General features: G+C 41.4%; 1 protein-coding gene across 1 annotated transcript in view; it reads right to left on the bottom strand.

Moving 5' to 3' along the window:
- CRIM1 (cysteine rich transmembrane BMP regulator 1) overlaps nucleotides 1-19,996 on the bottom strand; it is a 314,885-nt gene that overhangs the window by 140,308 nt on the left and 154,581 nt on the right. The window contains exon 5 of the mRNA XM_065401910.1: nucleotides 12,054-12,175. Coding sequence (XP_065257982.1) covers nucleotides 12,054-12,175 — 122 coding nt within the window. The remainder of the gene's footprint in view (nucleotides 1-12,053; nucleotides 12,176-19,996) is intronic.

Genomic DNA, 19,996 nt, shown 5'->3' with positions numbered 1-19,996 from the left:
CAACTCTGTTTTGTGGGCTGAAGTTAGGCAAGGAGAGTTTGGTTTTGGAGACAGACTTTTAATAATACACATTTTTAACAACACTCAAGAACTCTGGAAAAACAAACAACGAGGATGTTCAACAAGGTAGCAATGGCGGATGGAAGTGATGGCATCAGGGGACTGAGCAGAGTGTGTTCAAGGATATGGGACACTTCACCCTTGATGCAGTATGCAATGTACAGAGGGCTGCAAGCAGCGAGGAGGTGAGATGTGAACAAATAAGGAGACTATAACACTCAGGAAGAGCCATAAGCAGATGGTATTGGGCCAGCATGACTGTCTAAATTGCAATCCAAGGTTAACTGTATTGGATATATAAATAATAGTGAATGATTTACCTATTATATATTATAGATAATAAGTCTTGCCAGCCAGTAGTTCTGGCTGAGGAAAATAAGGCAGCCACCTATGGTCAGAAAATAAACAACACTTGAAAATACTTTTCCTAACAATGGAATATTTATTCAGCTGTCACCAAATAGGTTGAGGGGCTTTTGGAAAGGTAACAATACACTGAAAAATACTGATGGAAGCAAGAATATCATTATATGCTAACTACACCCCAAAAAGTCTAAATAGGGAAACATACTGTCAATGTTAACTATATGAAGCTGTTTAGTGTGAGGACTTGCAAAGTTTAGCATGCTAATTAAAACTCAATACCTGACTTCACAGGCTCTGTATGGAGTAGCTAGGAGAGGGTCTTTTGATCTGGAAATGGAGGCGGGGATGACAATGTACTGCTGGCAGGAGCAACATAATTGTTGATTTATACTCTTGCTCAGTCAATTGTTTGCAAAATTTAAGATTAGGTTTGGCTAGCTAAATTGTTACTCTCTAATAATCATGTTTTATCCTACTTAGCTTTTATTTACTTTTGATTTTCTCTGTATTTTCTGGATCAAATAAATCTTGCTTTAAGTTAAATTGAAATCTGTGGCCATTAGATTTGGGAACTCTCTCTCTCTTTCTTTGGAGAACTCCAAAGGAAATAAAAACCTCTCTCTTCCCTTCCCCCTCAAGTTCCCATTTAAGGCGGAGAAAATGTGTATATATCCTTCCTCTGTTGTTCTAGAATTGACATTCTGAAAAATCCCAGTTGATTTTCAGTTTTTGAAAGAGAATAATAGTTCAACCAAAGTCTCTCTCACAGACTGACTCTTTTATGGACACAGACTCTGCTGTATCATGCTACTACATGCTTCCCCCTCCTACCCCGCCCCCAAATCTTAGGCTTTGGACAAACTGGGGGATATATTTTTGTCTTTTGTACATTCTTCCTTAAAATAACTCTCCCACAAGCATGCCACTGCCATCTCCTTACTTCAAGATTTTTGTAGAGAGCAGTGGTGCAATGGTTTGTCCTGCAATGCTTTGCTTTTTGGTAGCTTTATGCACATTATTATCTTTGAGCCCTCTAATTCCATCTGTTCTGCACAGGAATTTCTAGCCCTACTGGGTAAATTCCGCTGAATAATACTGAGCCCTGGTGAAAACAACATACTTTTCATGCAGGATAAATGGAATGTTACAGATCCACGATGGTATGTCTGCTAATTTTATAGGCACTTTAACTCAAATAAACCTGTGTGAATCTCAACATTTGAGTTATTAAATTATAATATATTAAATTATTAAATATGCAACATTGTTAAAACAAAGCAATTTGTCTTGGATAAAATACAGGCCAGGATTTTCAAAAGTAACAAGTGGTTTTGGGTACCCAATTGAGAGCAGGCCTAATTATGAAAAGTGCCGAACACTCAGCCTCTGAGAATCAAACTGTTTTAAAGTATCACAAGATTGAGCACCTAAAAACTGAGGCACCCAAAATCACTAGTCCCTTTTGACATTCTTGGCAATAGGCTCCAGTCCTGCTAACACTTACACAGGTGTTTAGATAAAGCCAATTGGCCTATTCAGAACAGTAAAGTTAAACACCTCTGAATGATTTCGAGGACTGAGGCTATAATTCATTTATAAAGCACCCCTGAACTAAGGTGTTCCCATATTACATGCCTAAAAATGTCACGAACACAGAATTACAGTTGTCTAGTAGTAGCTTATGCCATTCCAGAATGTGGAGAGTGGCTAAACTTACACATCTGAAAACCAGGAAATACAAAGTTGAGGTACATAACACACCCCTACATCTCAACCTTCGCTCTACCCTCTTTGAGAGATGCCCCAGCATGCCAATAACACAAATCTAGGACTCTACCCTGACAGATACTATAAAAACACACTAGGAACTGAGCACATGCTCACCAATCATTATCAGATTTCTGCCAAAGACAGGGCTCAAACTCAGAGTGACAGGCACAGCTCATGTTCAGCTAGGGTTGCCAACCCTCCTGGTTTTGCTGGGAGTCTCCCGGAATCGGGCTCTATCTCCCGGAAGCTACTGAAGCCAAACCGGGAGATTTTAGGCCTCTAAAAGTCCGGCAGCGCAGCAGGGCTAAAGCTGGCTCCCTGCCTGCCCTGGCCCCACGCTGCTCCTGGAAGCAGATAGCACATCCCTGTGGCCCCTGGGGGGGGCAAGGGTCTCTGCATGCTGTCCGTGCACTGAGTGCCTACTCCACAGCTCCCATTGGCTGCAGGGACTTGCCAGGACTTGCAGGGCTGCAGTGCCGGCCACTTCCAGGTGCGACGTCAGCGAAGGCAGGGAGCCTGCCTTAGCCCCACTGCACCGCCGCCCGGGAGCCGCCCGAGGTAAGCGTCGCCTGGCCGTAGCCCGCATCCCTCATCCCCTCCTACACCCCAACCCCCTGCCCCAGCTTTGAGCCTCCTCCTGCACCCAAACTCCCTCCCAGAACCCGCACCCTCTCCTGTTCCCCAACCCCCTGCCCTAGCCTAGTGAAAGTGAGTGAGGGTGGGGGAGAGCGAGCGACGGAGGGAAGGGGGATGGAGTGAGCGGGGCAGGGCCTCGAATAAGGGGTGGGGCAAGGGTGTTAGGGTTGTCAACTGTCTAATCACACAAACCCAAGGTTCAACTGCCACAGCAGTGTCCCCTTGAGACAGCCAGTCACTGAGAGAACAGGCTGCCTGGAATCCCTCTTGCTTCCAGAGGGCCCTAATCCTGCTGCACATGAACATTTTATTCTCTCCAGCTGCAGCTACTGACAGTAAGTTCCTAACTTACCCTGTAATAACTTCTCTAATCTAAACCCTATAAAGAGGCAGTAGGTGCAATCCACTTCCTCAGATAAATCCTTAACAACTGAGATCAGTTTGGGGTGGATCAGAGTCATAGTCTAAGCTCCAGATGTGGACTAGAAAAATTATTCAATTTTGTACAATGCATTTAATAGGTTTGTATCTTAGGAAGCCCTTGCTCAAATGACCCCAAATTTGTACCATGAAAACTACCCAGAACCCTCATGAGATACAACCATTTCAAGATAATCTGAGTAAACATACAGATTATAGAGCACTTAAGAGTTCAACTTTAAATAAAAAGCAATGTTCAACCTTAACTACAGTGGATCTGATGCTCCACTATAATACACTGGGAACTAGGAGAGGGATTATTTGATTTTTTTTTTTTTTAATTTATAAAATTATTTTTATCTAGAATTCCCAGTGTGTCCTGTTTTTACCAGGGCCGCCCGGGGGGCGAGGGGGAATTGGGGCAATTTGCCCCAGGCCCCGCAGGGGCCCCCACAAGAATGTCGGAGGCTCCCCCCGCCTCCGCCTTCCCCAATCCTCCAGAGCCTCAGCACGCCGCGTCCAGGAGCGGCCCTGGACAGCGCTGCAGCGGCGTGGCTTGGGCGTGGCCTGAGGTCCTCCCACTCGGAGCCGCGTGGTAAGGGGGCGGGGCTGCGAGCTCAGGCAGGCCGAGCGGCAGGAGCTCCTGGACGCGGCTCGCTGAGGCTCTTGGAGAGGGGGTAAGCGGCATAGTAAGCCCCTCTGAGCCGGGCACCCCCCGACCCCCAGTCCCTCTGAACCGGACACTTCCTGACCCCATTTCCCTCCCCCCATCCCTGACCCCCAGCTCCGAGCCCAGCTCCTCTGAGCCGGGCACCCCCCGACCCAGAGCCCAGCTCCCAACCCAGCCCTGGGCAACAGTAGCACAACCCCCAGGCAGCAACAGCCCATTGGCACCAACCATCACCATCACCCAGCGACAGCCCATTATGTAATTGCAAATGTATACATACCATTAAAGCATTTAATGTTTTTAAATAATGTATTTTGTGTATTTTCAAATTATTAACAATTAATTTTTGAATGTATTTCACTGGTTATTTTTTACATTTCCAAATACATGTTACTATAGTATTGCAACTTATTTTTATGGAAAGGGCCCCCGAAATTGCTTTGCCCCAGGCCCCCTGAATCCTCTGGGCGGCCCTGGTTTTTATTATGTCTACTTCATAGATTATAAGCCCTTCAAGGCAGACGGTCTTTGATTTGGGTCTGTTACAGCACCAAACACTTTCAGTGTTAAATAAACAAACTGCTAGACTAATCATTAAACTTCCAGGAGGCAAAAAACGCCTTCCTAGATCTAGAGTAGCTAAGAATCTGTTCCATTTCCTCTCGCCACAGACAAAGTCACTGCAATCCATGCTTCTGTCACCTCCAGGCTACTGTAATATACATTATCTATGGCTTATCCAAAAGACCACCAAGAAATTAAGGTTGGTAGAGCACGCAGCAGCCTACCTGCTAAGCAAGGAAGACAAGATCATATCACTCTATTGCTTTGTACTCTGAAATCTTTGTCAGAAATTCTAGGGCATATTCAAGGTCCTCATTTACAAAGCCTTGAACAGAATGGAACCAATATATCTCCAGCATTTGATACTCAATCTTCAGAACCTTTGAGGAAGCTGAAATTGGTGGAGGTCACTCAGGTTGACAGAGCTCAGTTATACCTTGGAAAGGCCAAGCCACAGCATTCTTGGTGAATGATCCAGGGCAGGGGAACTTTCTACTGACATATCAGCTTGAGCTTGACTCTTACCACCTTCAAAGAATGGAGTTCTGATCACTTAAGTAAAAGGATTTGAGGAGGGAGAAGAGCCATATTCCACTGAGATTATTCTTTGTATAACACACATGCTGAATTATCTTAATCACTACAGTACAGCATTTTAGAAAGCATCCTATAATATGCTCCCAATTAGTATACCAGTTTTACACAGAACATTTACTGACCTCTACATATAACCATGATGATGATGACAACATTACAAACACACCGTCGTTAGAAAAGCACCATGCTATCTGCAAGACAAATGTTCTCTTTTCTTAAGAATCCTGCTGTCATGTGGCTCTAACCACTTGCTAACTTAAGTATTTGCTGTAATTTGAACCTGAAAACAACAAAGAAGAGGTCTACTACATGAAGACCAAACAGGGAACATGAAAACAACATGATCCAGTAGCACCAGTTACAGCATTAGAGTTAAATACCCGGCCTGATCCTCAACAGGAATCAAGACTTATTTCTGTCATAAGAAAGTACTTTTCAATTATCTATTATTATAGTACATAAAGAAATAACAGCGTGAACATTAGAGAAAAAAAATAAGGCCATACTCCCCTATGTATGTTAAGCAAAAAACAACCGCTTTATCAGTCTAGTTCTTGTGAGGTGACAACACAAAATCTAGACTGCTATAAATATTTGCAAAGAACTGTGACTAGCAGATTATCCCCCATAATGAAAGGCGCATAGCTAAGGCAGAATCAGATTAAGTTGACAAGAGAAAGGCACAACACACCTTTGTGACGATAGGCCCTCCAAATCATACCTAAATTAAATTCACAAAAAATATTCATAGAGCAAAGACAGACACTATTTAGGCATGCGGCAATTCTCCACAGTAGGGTGGAGTTTAATGTACCCACCCTACACCCACCCACATTATTTATCATTTGTAGGCTTATTTTATGTACATTTAGATGAAGTATGACATGGAGATGTAAGCCTGTAGGCAAGGTGAAACAATGGTACCAAAATGAGAAAATGTCGTTTTTTGTAGTTTCCAGAAACACTAGAGTTATTACTGTTTACATTTCTACAACTTAATGTGGTGTTTGTTGGTTATAGCTACCAAACAACAATGTATTAAGATTTTTATTGTTTTGCACAGGGAAGGTTGTTTTTTTTTCCAGAAATGATGAAGCTGTTTAGCATAAGGCAAAAAATGTGACTATCAACATTTTGCAATATACTAAAATGAAATGTTGTCACATTACATTCTTAATCGTCAAAGTATCTCATAAGTAACGCTGCGAGTTTGTCACGGAGGTCACAGAAGTCATGGATTCCGTGACTTTCCATGACCTCTGACTTCTGCAGCAGCCGGTGCGCCCAATGCAGGGGCAGCTCAGGCAGCCCCTGCGCCAGGCACACCTGCCGCTGCTGGGGCAGTCTCGGGCCACCACATCCCTGCACCCCAGAGGAGTTTGGGTGTGGGAGGGGGCAGGGGGTCGGGACACTGGACGGGGTGAGGCAGGCTCTAGGCGACGTTTACCTGGGGGTCTCCCTGGAAGCGATGACATCCCCCTCGGTCAGCTGCTAGGCAGAAGCGTGGCCAGGCAGCTCTGCGGGCTGCCTCCGCCCAGAGCCCTGGCTTTGCAGCTCCCATTGGCCACGGTTCCTGGTCAATGGGAGCTGCGGGGGTGGTGCCTGCAGGAGGAGGCAGCCCGCAGAGCTGCCTGGCCATATGTCCACTTAGCAGCTGACTGAGGGATGTAGGAAGAAATCCAGTCATCAGTGGTATGTTGATACTAACAGGGAGATCCCCAGGTAAGCGCCGCCCAGAGCCCGCCTCACCCTGTCCTGCCCCCTACCACACCCAAACTCTGCTGCTGCTGGGCGGGGGAGAGGCGCGGAGCCAGGTAGGGAGCCTACCAGCCCCACTATCCCCCACCCAGCACCAGCAGGGGTCCCAGGCTGCGCGCCACCGCCCATGTCCCCCTAGCACCAGCAGGGGTCCTGGGCCGCCCCCCCTTCAAGCAGCCAGGGCACCCACGGGGTCCCCGGGCAGCCCCACCCAAAGCAGCCCGACCATCCTCCCCCATTGTCCACAGGGTCCCCTGGCAGCCCCCACCCAAGTTTTATTCACTGGTATTTGTAGTAAAAGTCACGGACAGGTCACAGGCAAATACCTGTGACTAAAACATAGTCTTACTCATAAGTGATAATAGTTTTCAATATTTTCAATTGAAATTTGCTGACTAGATCAGTCTCAAACTGAAGGTTGTGCACCAGTAGCAGTAGATTGCGTGTCTATACTTAGTACTGCACAGTGAGTAGATACAAGTATACATGAATTCCTAATCTAATGCTTCTCCATTTGTAAGCTTTTGTACATACAATGTAGCATCTAATCTGCCTGGTAGAAGGTTTTAATTTGTAAATACCTATGCATGCAGTATTAGCCTTTAAAACATTCTATAAACTTGTTTTTTTTAATTCAGTGACATTTATGCACAGGTCAGTATTAGAGTTAGAGATGACAATACACACGTTCACATTAGGAAAATGCAAAAGCTACGATAGGAAAATGCAGCCTATAAAAAGGTAATGAAGACAAAGTCCACAATCAAGTCCTTGCCTCTGCATCAAAGAGAGATGAAGATGTTACAGCTCTTACGAACCATGTGATCAATAATACGATAAACTCATTTGGCCCTGAATCACATCCAGAGATGCTTATCAACCTATCTACTGGACTGCATATAGCATCAGATGTACAAGAGTTTCCACTGAAAATAGATGTTGGTGAAGAACAAATGGAAAAATTTGTCAGATGTGCCTGAAAAAAGGAAGAAAGGAGAGTAGCAAAATATGGACCCTGGACTTCAGAAAAGCAGACTTAGATTCTCTTAGGGAACTGATGGGCAGGATCCCATGGGAGGCTTATATGAGGGGGCAAGGAGTCCAGGAGAGCTGGCTGTATTTTAAAGATGACTTATTGAGGGTGCAGGAACAACCATCCCAAAGTGCAGAAAGAATAGCAAATATGGCAGGCAACCAGCTTGGCTTAACAGTGAAATCTTTGGTGACCTTAAACTCAAAAAGGAAGCTTACAAGAAGTGGAAATTTGGACAGATGACTAGGGAGAAGTATAAAAATATTGCTAGAGCATGCAGGGGTGTAATCAGGAAGGCCACGACAAAATTGGAGTTGCAGCTAGCAAGGGATGTGAAGGGTAACAAGAGGGGTTTTTGCAGGTATGCTAGCAACAAGAAGGTGGTCAGGAAAAGTGAGACCCTTACTGAATGGGAGAGGCAACATAGTGACAGATGATGTGGAAAAAGCTGAAGTACTCAATTATTTTTTTGCCTCAGTCTTCACAGACAAGGGCAGCTCCCAGACTGCTGCACTGGGCAACACAGCATGGGGAGTAGGTGAGCAGCCCTCAGTGGTGAAAGAACAGGTTAAGGACTATTTAGAAAAGCGGGACGTGCACAAGTCCATGGGTCCAGATTTAATGCATCCAAGGGTGCTGAGGGAGTTGGCTGATGTGATTGCAGAGCCATTGGCCATTATCTTTGAAAATTTGTGGTGATTGGGGACGTCCTGGACAATTGGAAAAAGGCAAATATAGTGCCCATCTTTAAAAAAAATGGAAAAAAGAGAACCCGGGGAACTACAGACCAGTCAGCTTCACTTCAGCCCCCAGCCAAATCATGGAGCAGGTCCTCAAGGAATCCATTTTGCAGCACTTGGAGGAGAGGAAGGTGATCAGGAACAGTCAACATGGATTCACCAAGGGCAAGTTTAATCTAATCTAATCCATTGGAGAATGGAAAAATCTACCAGCTCCCTCGGTAGTTTGTTCCAATGGTTAATCACCCTCGCTTTTACATATTTGTGCTTTATTTTTAATTTAAATTTGTCTGGCATCAGCTTCCCATGAGTTCTTGTTATACCTTTCTCTGTGACATTAGAGAGTCCTCTGCTACCTGCTATTTTCTCCCTGTGAGGGTAATGCTACACTATAATTAAGTCACCTCTCAATCTTCTTTTTAACAAGCTAAAAAGACTGAGCTTTTTAATTATCTCACTGTAATGTATTTTCTCCAGCACCTGAAACATTTTTGTGGCTCTTTTCCACACCCTACCTAATTTTTCAAAATCATTTTTAACATGTGGAACCAGAATTGTATGTAGTCTTCAAGTCTCAGTTTCACAAATGCCTTACAGAGAGGTAAAAATCAACTCCCTACTCTTACTCCCCTATTTGTACATCCAACAATCACATTTTTGTTGTTGTTTGGTTGGTTTTGTTTTATATTTTTTTTGCCACAGTATAACACTGGGACCTCGTGTTGAATTATTATTATTGAAGCCACTGTTTTTCAGGATACAATCCTCCATCCTGTAAGCACGGCATACATTCTTTGTCCCAAGATGTATGATCTTGCATGTGGCTATATTAAAAAGCATTTTATTTGAATGGGCACAGCTTACGAAGCGATCAAGATCATTCTGTGTGAGTGCTCTGTCCTTATTATTTACAACTCCACCAATCTTTGTGTCATCCACACATTTTATCAGCAGTGATTTTATATTTACTTCCAGATGATTAATAAAAATGTTCCATAGTGACAGGCCTAGAACGGATCCCTGCAGAACCCCACTAAAAACACCCCATTTCAGTGAGGATTCCCTACTGACAACTACTTGTTGAGCGCTATCAATTAGCTAGCCAGTTCTTGATCCTTTAATGCATGTTTTATTGATATTGTAGAATGCTAATTTTTTAACCAGACTGTCATGAAGTGCTAGGTGAAATGCCTTACCAAAGTATATTAAATCTAAGCAGTTACCCTTCTAAAACAAGCTTGTAATCCTGTCAATTACACCAGCTTTGTTTGACAAGACCATTTTCACGACTTCTGTGTTTTCTCTTCCACTGGAAAACTCCTCTTTCCTCTCCACTCCTTCAGCAGCTACTTCCCATCAGACCCCTCATCTCTTTCTTTCCTTGGTGGCTCCTGTCCCATCTGCTCCTGCCCTGGGTGACTCATTTTCTGTTCCCCTCCCTTGATGACTGTGGGCCATGTATGAGATATGCTGCTACATAGTAATTTTGTGCCCTTAGCAAAGTAATTCTCCAGCTCATTGAGGTTGACTTCTACTTCCTTAAAGCCACCTTCTCTGAGCAGATGTTTTGTGATGAGGTTGACTTGGACAAAGGCCCACCGTACTAAGAACTTTACAATTTTTCAGTAAACTGGGATTTTATACAATTTTTTAGCAATCATACCAGCCAAGAGATATTAGAAGAATGTGTAAAGTAGGCTAACAAATTCTAATAAACCACATAAGAACGGACTGAATCCCAATAAACAGATGCTAAATTATCAAAATAAAGTAGTAAAGGTGCATCTCCAATCTCAATGCTAATGAGAAGATGATTCAAGTAAATTAAACCTTCAATAATATAGTATGTGAAAGCCAAAGTTCGATAACCTACCAAGGTGAGACTGCAATGGGTAAATCTGAGGGATAAGAAGAAAAAAGAAGGGCCAAATCTTTGGAATATCTTAGGATAAACAGTAAGGCAATGATACAGATAAGGAAGTAATAGTACAACCCCAAGACCACTGTCAACTGCATGAGATCAGCACAAACATTTTAAAGTAGCATCCGAGGAAAATCCTGCCTCTCTCGGGAAGTCAAATACAATGGACATACATGTCAGAATAAAGTAGGAACAGCTGCTATTAATTTACACCTTCTTATACCTACTTTCCAGCTCCATGGAACATATGTTGCACCAGCTCAGACTCTAACACATTGAAAATTAGATATAAATAGGTCCAAGGTAGTCACAAAATGTTATAAAGCCTTAGGAGTTTATGTAAGAGAATCTATAAATTACACCAATGAACACATGTCTGAAACTGGCTCAATATTTCTTAGTCATCTAGGTGTTACAGTGAATGATTAATCAAACACTGTCTTATAGTTAAATCAAGTACGCAGATTTTCAAAAATGATACAGTTGTTTTAAGGATTATGGAACTGGAAGCCAGTTGACTATTCAACAGGTATGTATGAAGCAGCAAATAAATTAGATAGGTTCCATTTAACACTTCAGACTGTACAGTTTTATCCCCAACATATCATCAGTTACTTTCAATGGTAATTTTTTCATTGACACAGATAAGCCCATCTTTTGCTTTTCATATATTCTCCTCCCCTACTATTATCATAGTAAAGATGCTAATTATGTGCCAAGTACTACATTTTAATTATTTAAACAACATTTAAGCTGTTTATAATATCGCAATATGCAACTACTCAAAACATTTTTTTTCTATGCATACAGGGCACAAGAATTCAGAAATAACGGCTGTCCCAAGCATATGCCAGATGAATATGGGACAATGTACTTTTAGAGACACCATTGTGTCAATACCCATTTTAGCATTCACCTGAGATACATCCCATCTTGTGACCCACTAGAACACTCCTCTTCCACAGCACCACCATCAATTGAAAAGTGTCCATTCCCACTTATAATGTATAACAATTGTGAAGTACAGTAGCTCAAGTTATTCAAACAATGTCTTCTCAAAGCATTAGCTTTTGTAAAGAATGAGAATGAGAGTTGTTCTAAGCTGCTTTGGAAATGTATGTTTCTTAAAAAGTTTCTTCAAATTGCTCAAAGAGCATATTTGTCTTTAGAATCACCGTGCAAAAACTAGGATTGTGAGTAGCAAAAAAACCCTACTTTTAAAAAAACACTGGCAAAGAAGAGCTTGAATGTCAATTCAAATTGTGCGCTAAACCTATATTTAAAAGATCCCAACAAAGATGGGGAAGGAGTGCAGTGAGTTTTAAAGGATAAGAAACTGATGTCTTTCTATTGTCATTTTGCCCCATTACAGCATCTTCAAAGTTTCCAGATGAGTTTTTATCTTGAGCAATCCTTAAGGCAATTATTTTCCAAATCCCTGGACAGCATGTTCAAATACCCACACCTCCCACAGACACATAAAATCATCCTCTCATATATAATAGAAACTTCACATACCATTGACACATTCAAAGACATCACAGCACTTGCCGGGTGTTCCGTCTCCACGTGAGACTATTTGGGGAATGGAGCCTGCCTCACACATGGGGAAACCACATAAACCAGAGAGACACTCGCATCTGAAACCAAAGAAAAGGAAGGGGAAACCCCATTAAGTAAATAAAGCCACATATCAGAGGAAAGCATAGAAAGGTGAAATAGCAGGCTGCAGCAACAGAGTTCCTGCTGTAAAGTAATTATACAAATATTTTTAAATGACCTTTTATTAACACAGTGACCAGGTTTAACAAAATCTATTATTTTGGTGAATTAACTCTCTGAACTTTTGTACTAGGGGCTTAAATGCTAGCTGGTCATGCAATCATAAGGAGGGACAGGTGGAGGTTTTCAGATCCTGTGCTACACCCATATCTTTTCCAAGCAATATACATACAGGTACAGGTTCAGAAAGCAGCAGACACAGAATAATCTTAAGATTGTCTAACATGGGTTTACCCTCAAAAGGTGTTTGAGAAAAATGTAGATTGGTAAAAATTAACAGCAGCACCCACCCCTACTCAATATATGGAACATGTAGTCCCTCACCATTCACTCCCCAGGTATATCTTAACTGGGTTATATGGGGGGAAAGGAAGAGAAATCATGCTTGATATCTACTGCCTTGACATCTTGGGTAGTCATTTACTGAGTACACGTAACTGAGTACAAAACAGTACCATTCTGATTGGGTAGTGCTTTACTCGCATTTTGCAGAGGTGCAAATGATTACACAGGGAGCAAAGGCAGTGGAAAAATTGGACACTCAATGTATGAAATGTTTTGGTTAGTTTTGGATAGTGGATCACTACCATAGGCACAGTCTTTTTCACAACGTGTATGGTGCTTTTTAGAGAAAAGGTTAGAGTTGGAAAGCATAAAATCCTGATAAGAAGTAGTCTGAGATAGTCTCTACCTAATTTCCCTGCTTAAAAAAAAAAATAACTCAGAGAAAGGGGAGTTCCATTTATTTGTGATGCATGGAATGTAAAGACATTATTAATATTGTTTATACAGTGACATCAACATACATTGAGCTGTACAAAAAATCATGTGTACCAGACATTTAGTAGCTTGTGCCTGGAGGAGCTTACATATTAAAGGTGTGAGCAGGCAGAACACAATAAAATACAAGACAAAATGAACACAGAGAGGATAGTGGTTATTACAGCTGAGAAGCTTCATAGAATTAATATTTCTTCAAAAGTTTTTCTGAGTGTGTAGATACAAATTTTATGAAAGATGTATAGCTTACCAGTAATTCACCACCTCATGGATGAACATGAATTTCAAAGCAGAGGGAACAGGCCCTATAAATATATTTTAAAGCAACTGCGGATTGAAAATCTCCTGGCTGCCTTTATAAGATATTTAAAAATAGGCATACCATGAATTCCCTGTCCCAAATCAACCCACCTGTGTAGTGAGAAGCAGTTGGCTCAGAGGAGAAGTGAAAAATCTGGCTCTTTCAGACAGTAAGTCTTAAAGAGGAAAGGGTGGCTGGCTCTCCACTACCCCTTATTCCCCAGCTAAGATAAGGTGGAACAGCCAGGGAACCATTTACAGTGGACAATATAGCAATGGATAAGATAACCTGGGAACATAAAGATGAGGTAAAGAGTAAGTCATACATAAAAAGTGTGTGGACAGAGCGAGCATGTTGTGCAGGGACTTGTTCCTACAAAGTAACCAAGCCAATCCCAAAATATGTGATGCAACATAATGTGTAAATTATATAAAGGAAGAGGTTTGCTGTGTAACTCTGGATGTATAAACAATGAGGAGTCCTCGTGGCACCTTAGAGACTAACAAATTTATTTGGGAAAAAGCTTTCATGGGCTAAAACCCACTTCATCGATGCATGGAGTGAAAAATACAGTAAGCAGTATAATAAGCAGTATTATAATAATACAGTAAGTAAATAATTACAGTATTATAATACAGTAAGCAGTATAGTAAGCTGTAATATTTATACTGCTTACTGTATTTTTCACTCCATGCATCTGATGAAGTGGGTTTTAACCCACGAAAGCTTATGCCCAAATAAATTTGTTAGTCTCTAAGGTGCCACGACGACTCCTTGTTGTTTTTGTTGATACAGACTAACACGATTACCACTCTGAAATCTGGATGTATAGTGTGCCCTATACCCACCTCCTAATGCTCTAATCAACTCAACATAGCTTTGCTGTATGCCAAACAAAACAACCTGAGTGACAAGAGTGGAGTCGAACCGAGGTCTCAGGGAGCCAAGTGGAAGAGGTTTCAGAGGAATCCCAACATCCTGTTCATTAACTTGGCTAGTTTAAATTAGAAACAATTATTGCAATTTTTTTTTTGCCATGCTTCATATTTCCCCCCCCCACCTGCTTGAATCATTCTATTCCTTGAAGAAGTCTCTACTTATTGCCCCCATATGGTGTCATTCAGCTTTTCCTTGCCAGTTTTGACCTTCTCAACTTCCCATACAGTCTTATGGGAAAACCTAAAGATACAATATTTCAAAACTAAAGATAAAATATTGTGTAAGGACATCATACAGGTATACAAAATATTATACAGATATACCACAGGTGTCCATTTCCTTTCCTTTTTCATGAGGAATAATTTATTATTATTTCCTTCATGAAGTCCTTCTCATCAATTACTATGAAATCTAATCGTCACCCAAATGGATCCCAGTTCCAACATGCTTGTCCACCTAGAAATTACTAATAAAACTCAGTGTTATAAGTGATTCCTCTAAAAGTTAAGCTCATTACAATATTCCTGTAATCACGGACTTAAAGGAAAATGAGAAACTAGAGAAACCGCAGCATATCATTACGAATACTTTCAGGACTCTCTATCATCTAAGGCTTTTCCAGACTAAAACACTCATTAGTATTATTGGAATCCAGAACATTTCTAAAATCAGGTATAAAGAAAAGAAAGAGCTGGTGATGGAGCAAGGTGGCAATATTTCATATATTTTACACTTTAGTCATAAATTGTGAGTTAATCTGGACTAGGTTTCCAAAGGAGGCTGTGCAATCGCCATCATTGGTGGATTTAACAACATCTGGACAAACACCTGTCAGGGATGGTCTAGATCAGTGTTTTTCAACCTTTTTTTGGGCAAAGGCACACTTGTTTCATGAAAAAAATTACGAGGCACACCACCATTAGAAAATGTTAAAAAATTTAACTCTGTGCCTATATTGACTATATATAAAGTAATTCTCTTGAATAGGAATCAAATAAACACAAAGAAAGTATTTTATAATTACTTTATTATGAAATAGTAAGTAAACAGAAATATGAAAAATTATAAAATACTTTATTCAGTGCGCAACCTGGGCCTGTTTGGCTGAACACAAAGCTGATATTCTGAGCTATTTATAGTCCTTAACATCAGTGGTGGGATTCAAAAATTTTAGTAACCAGTTCCGACATTCAAGCATGGTTTAATATTTTTTTCCCACGGCACACCAGGCAACATCTCGCGGCACACTAGTGTGCCGCGGAACAGTGGTTGAAAAACACTGGTCTAGATTTACTTGGACCAGCCTCAGCATCAGGTGTTGGACTTTTAACTTCTCAAGGTCCCTTCCAGCCCTAACATTGTATAATTCTACTATGCTATATTTTAACCCTATCAGGTCCTGCCTCAGTCATCTTTTCTCAATACTAAATACTGCCAGTTGTTTTAACCTTTCCTCAGAGGTCAGGTTTTAAAAAAAAAAAATTAAATCATTTTTGTAGCTCTCCTCTGGACTCTTTCCAAGTTGTCCACTTCTTTCCCAAAGCATGGCATGCAGAACTGGCCACAGTACTCCAACAGAGACATCACCAGTGCCAAGTAGAGCAGGACAATTACCTCCTGTGTCTTACATACAACACTCTTGGTAATGCATCCCAAAATGAATTTAGCTTTCTCACAACTGCATCATATTGTTAGTTCATATTCAATTTGTGATCCCTATAACTCCCAGATCCTTTTCAGCAGTATTACTGCTAATCAGTTGGCTCCCATTTTGTAGTTGTGTATTTGATTTTCCTTTCTAAGTGTAGTACTTTGTACTTGTCTTTACTGAATTTCATTTTGTTGATTTCAGACCAATTCTCCAATTCATGAAGGTTGTTTTGAATTCTAATCCCGATGTCCAAAGTGCTTGCAACCCCTCCCAGCAAATTTTATATATAGTGTTGTGATAGACATGCAAGCATCATTCTGGGATGTATTAACAGAAATGCTGTAAGCAAGACATGAGAAATTCTTCCGCTCTACTCCATGCTGATTAGGCCTCAACTGGAGTATTGTGTCCAGTTCTGGGCGCCACATTTCAGAAAAGTTGTGGACAAATTGGAGATAGTCTAGAGAGTAGCAAAAAATTATTAAAGGTCTAGAAAACATGACCTATGACTGAGGGAAGATTGAAAAAATTGGGTTTGTTTAGTCAGCAGAAGAGAAGACAGGGGACCTGATAACAGTTTTCAAGTACATAAAAGGTTGTTACAAGGAGGAGGGAGAAAAAAAATGTTCTCCTTAACCTCTGAGGATAGGACAAGAAGCAATGGGCTTAAATTGCAGCAACGGCAGTTTAGGTTGGACATTAGGAAAAATTTCCTAACTGGCAGGGTGATTAAGCACTGGAATAAATTGTCCAAGGAGGTTGTGGAATCTCCATAATTGGAGATTTTTAAGAGCAGGTTAGACAAACACCTTTCAAGGATGGTCTAGATAATACTTAGTCCTGCCATGAGAGGATTGGACTAGACGACCTCTCGAGATCCCTTCCAGTCTTACGATTCTATGTTGGTCCCAGGATATTACAGAGACAAGGTGGGTGGGATAATATCTTTTTAAAAAAAATCTCAAAAGCTTGTCTCTCATCAACAGAAGTTGGTCCAATAAAATACATTACCTCACCCACCTTGTCTCACAGATTTTATAAGCATACTCTCCACTTCATTATCCAATTCACTAGTGAAAATATTGAGTAGTACTGGACCAAGGACAGACCCCTGTGGGAACCCCACTAGATATATCCTCACAGTTTGACAGCCAACCATTGGTAACTATTCTGAGTATGGTCTTTCAACCAATAGTGCACCCATCTTATAGTAATTTCATATGAACCACATTTCTCTAATTTGCTTATGAAAATGTTACTTGGAAGCCTTACTTAAATCAAGACACATTTACAGCTTCCCCCCATCCACTAGGCCACTAACCCCGTCAAAGGAGGAAATTAGGTTTAAATAAATAAAATATGTTGCATCAATAAGCCCTAATCAAATTTTAGAGAGTTAAAAAGAGCTGCTGTAAACATGTACAGATTCGGGGGGGGGGGGGGGGGGCGCATCTAACTTTTGAGGTCCTCTCAAGCTTTATAAATATGTCAATGTCATGTACTTCATTAAATCTCTTTTATTTTCAGGCTTTACAATGGAGCGAACACTGGTATTTACATTTTCCAAATGTAAATATTTTCCATTTTGGTTGTGCCGGAATTCTTTTCACGTAATTATTTTGGTTTCAGTTTAGCTAGAAGATGCTGAGAGAATATTTTCTTCTCTTGGAATAGGTCATAGAAAGTTGAGAAAGTAGGAAAACTCGTCTTCCTCCTCCTATCTATGAATAAAAACCAGGCGACAGAGCATGAAATCTACGCATTCTAAAAACCCAAAGAACATCACAGGGCCAGATTTTCAAAGGTACCGTATATACTCATTCATTAGCCCGTTCATTTATAAACCGACCCCCGAAAATGGATAGGTAAAAATAGCAAAAACTGCATGACCCTTTCATAAGCCGACAATATTTCAGGGGTTGGAAAACTTTGGCTCCCGGCCCATCAGGGTAAGCCGCTGGTGGCTCGGGACGTTTTGTTTACTTGGAGCGTCTGCAGTCATGGAGCCCCTCAGCTCCCTGTGGCCGCGGTTTGCCGTTCCCAGACAATGGGAGCCATGGGAAGTGGCACCACTTCCCGCAGCTCCCATTGGCTGGGAACGGCAAGCTCCAGGTAAACAAAATGACAATGTATTAGATATTCAATTCAATGATTCCATAGAGTTTAAAATCATCAAATTTTGGTGTAGACCTGTTTATAAGCTGACCCTCGCTCTTTGGTAAGTCACTTTTTTACCAAAAATATTCGGCTTATGAATGAGTATATATGGTATTTAGGCATAGTAATACAATAAACTTCTCCAAATCCAAATCAATGCAAACTTTAGACTATGCAGATGTTCAAAATATGGTTACAAGTACTGTTTGACTCCACTGGGTTCCTTTAGCTTGGCTACGCCTCCTGGGACTTGAATATGACTATGGGCTCTGCAGGGCTACTTGGCGTTGGCTTCTTCTTGACTGGGGAAAAGAATGTAAGGATGGTGTCTCCCAAATATCACACCACTTGTGGCAGAAAAATGAGACATCACTCAAAATAAGTTGGGCAGATCTGTGTCACACTCTTCTTCTCTCGTATATGAAAAATGAAACAGATAATGTTGATACCTAAATCATCATCACTGGACAACTGAGATATCCTGCACTGGGATTAGTAGGCCAGTTCACACCTCTCAGTGCTAAAATTCCAGGCTTTCTGCAGGCTCCCATCTACTTTGATTACACTTAGTTCACATTTTTAGAAGTTTTCTTTTCAGTCATAAGAGTTAGAAACTTGCTTTTCTTTTATTTATTTTTTTAAATGAAAGCTGAGATTCTGTAGAACAAGACAGTACCTTCAAAGAAGTCAGTGTTCAGTGTATGGGTGTGTACTAGCTGTTTCTGAGTCCTGCTTCAGGCCAGACACTGCTTCCTCTCATGTTCTTTTAAAAAATAATGAATCAAGCAAATTATTGTTTTCTGAGATACAGTGAAATGTACTGACTAGCTTCTTATCTATATCCCTTCCAATGTTACAGCTACTTTATCAGCAGGATGTTTGTGAGTGAGCGGATACTGCAGGAGCTATTAAGTAGATAAAGGAGTTGGATATTGACCCAGCACTATCTTTGTGACTCTACTTTCCTACAGATACTGGAGAAAAGACAGGGAAAATAGTTTTCCTTAATATTACATATATTTAGGATGAAGACAAATTTCCATTGATCTATGTTAACCCTGTGAAAGGTAGTATAAAACATGAGATGCCATTTTGTGAGATAGGATCAAAGGTGAGAGAGGAAGGATTGGAATGGTAAATGAGCTGAAAGCTCAAAAGCAGTAAGAGCTCAGAGTCAAGAGAACAGGAGGAAGTGTGGAGATACCAGAGATGTGAGAAGGGACAGCAAGGCAAGAGTGAATACTAGAGCAAATGAAAATACTTAGAGCCACCAAAAGTGAAGTATGAGAGAGTACCCTAGAGTAGCGGGTCGCCAGGGCTGGCTTAGACTTGCTGGAGCCCAGGGCGAGAGCCGAAACCCACCACCCAGCCAAAGCCCGAGGGCTTCAGCCCTGAGTGGCGGGGCTCAGGTTACAGGCTCCCTACTGGGGCTGAAGCCCTTGGGCTTCAGCTTTGGCCTCCCCGCCGGGGGCAGCGGGGCTTGGGCTTTGGCCACCCACCTGGGGTAGCAGGGATCGGACTTTGGCTCCCCTCCTCCTGGGGTCAGGTAGTAATTTTTGTTGTCAGAAGGGGGTTGTGGTGCAATGAAGTTTTAGAACCCGTGCTCTAGAGCAACTAGGTGAATGTAGAGAGGAATGAAAGGACTTCAAAAAATAGTCAAGACAGAAAATAAAGCATTTATTATTTAGGTGTCAGCTCTGTCAAATGACAGTCATGGGATGACAGCAATGGGACAAGATCTCTCTGAACAGAACAGAACAGATCTAGAGCTGATCAAACATTTTCAGTTGGAAAATGCTGCTCTGTTAAAACAAATTTTGTGGAAATTTGTTGAGTTTGAAAAATAATTGA

Source organism: Emys orbicularis, chromosome 3 (assembly GCF_028017835.1).
Source record: "Emys orbicularis isolate rEmyOrb1 chromosome 3, rEmyOrb1.hap1, whole genome shotgun sequence".
Classification (NCBI taxonomy): domain Eukaryota; kingdom Metazoa; phylum Chordata; order Testudines; family Emydidae; genus Emys; species Emys orbicularis.
This window is presented reverse-complemented; position numbering and strand designations above follow the sequence as displayed.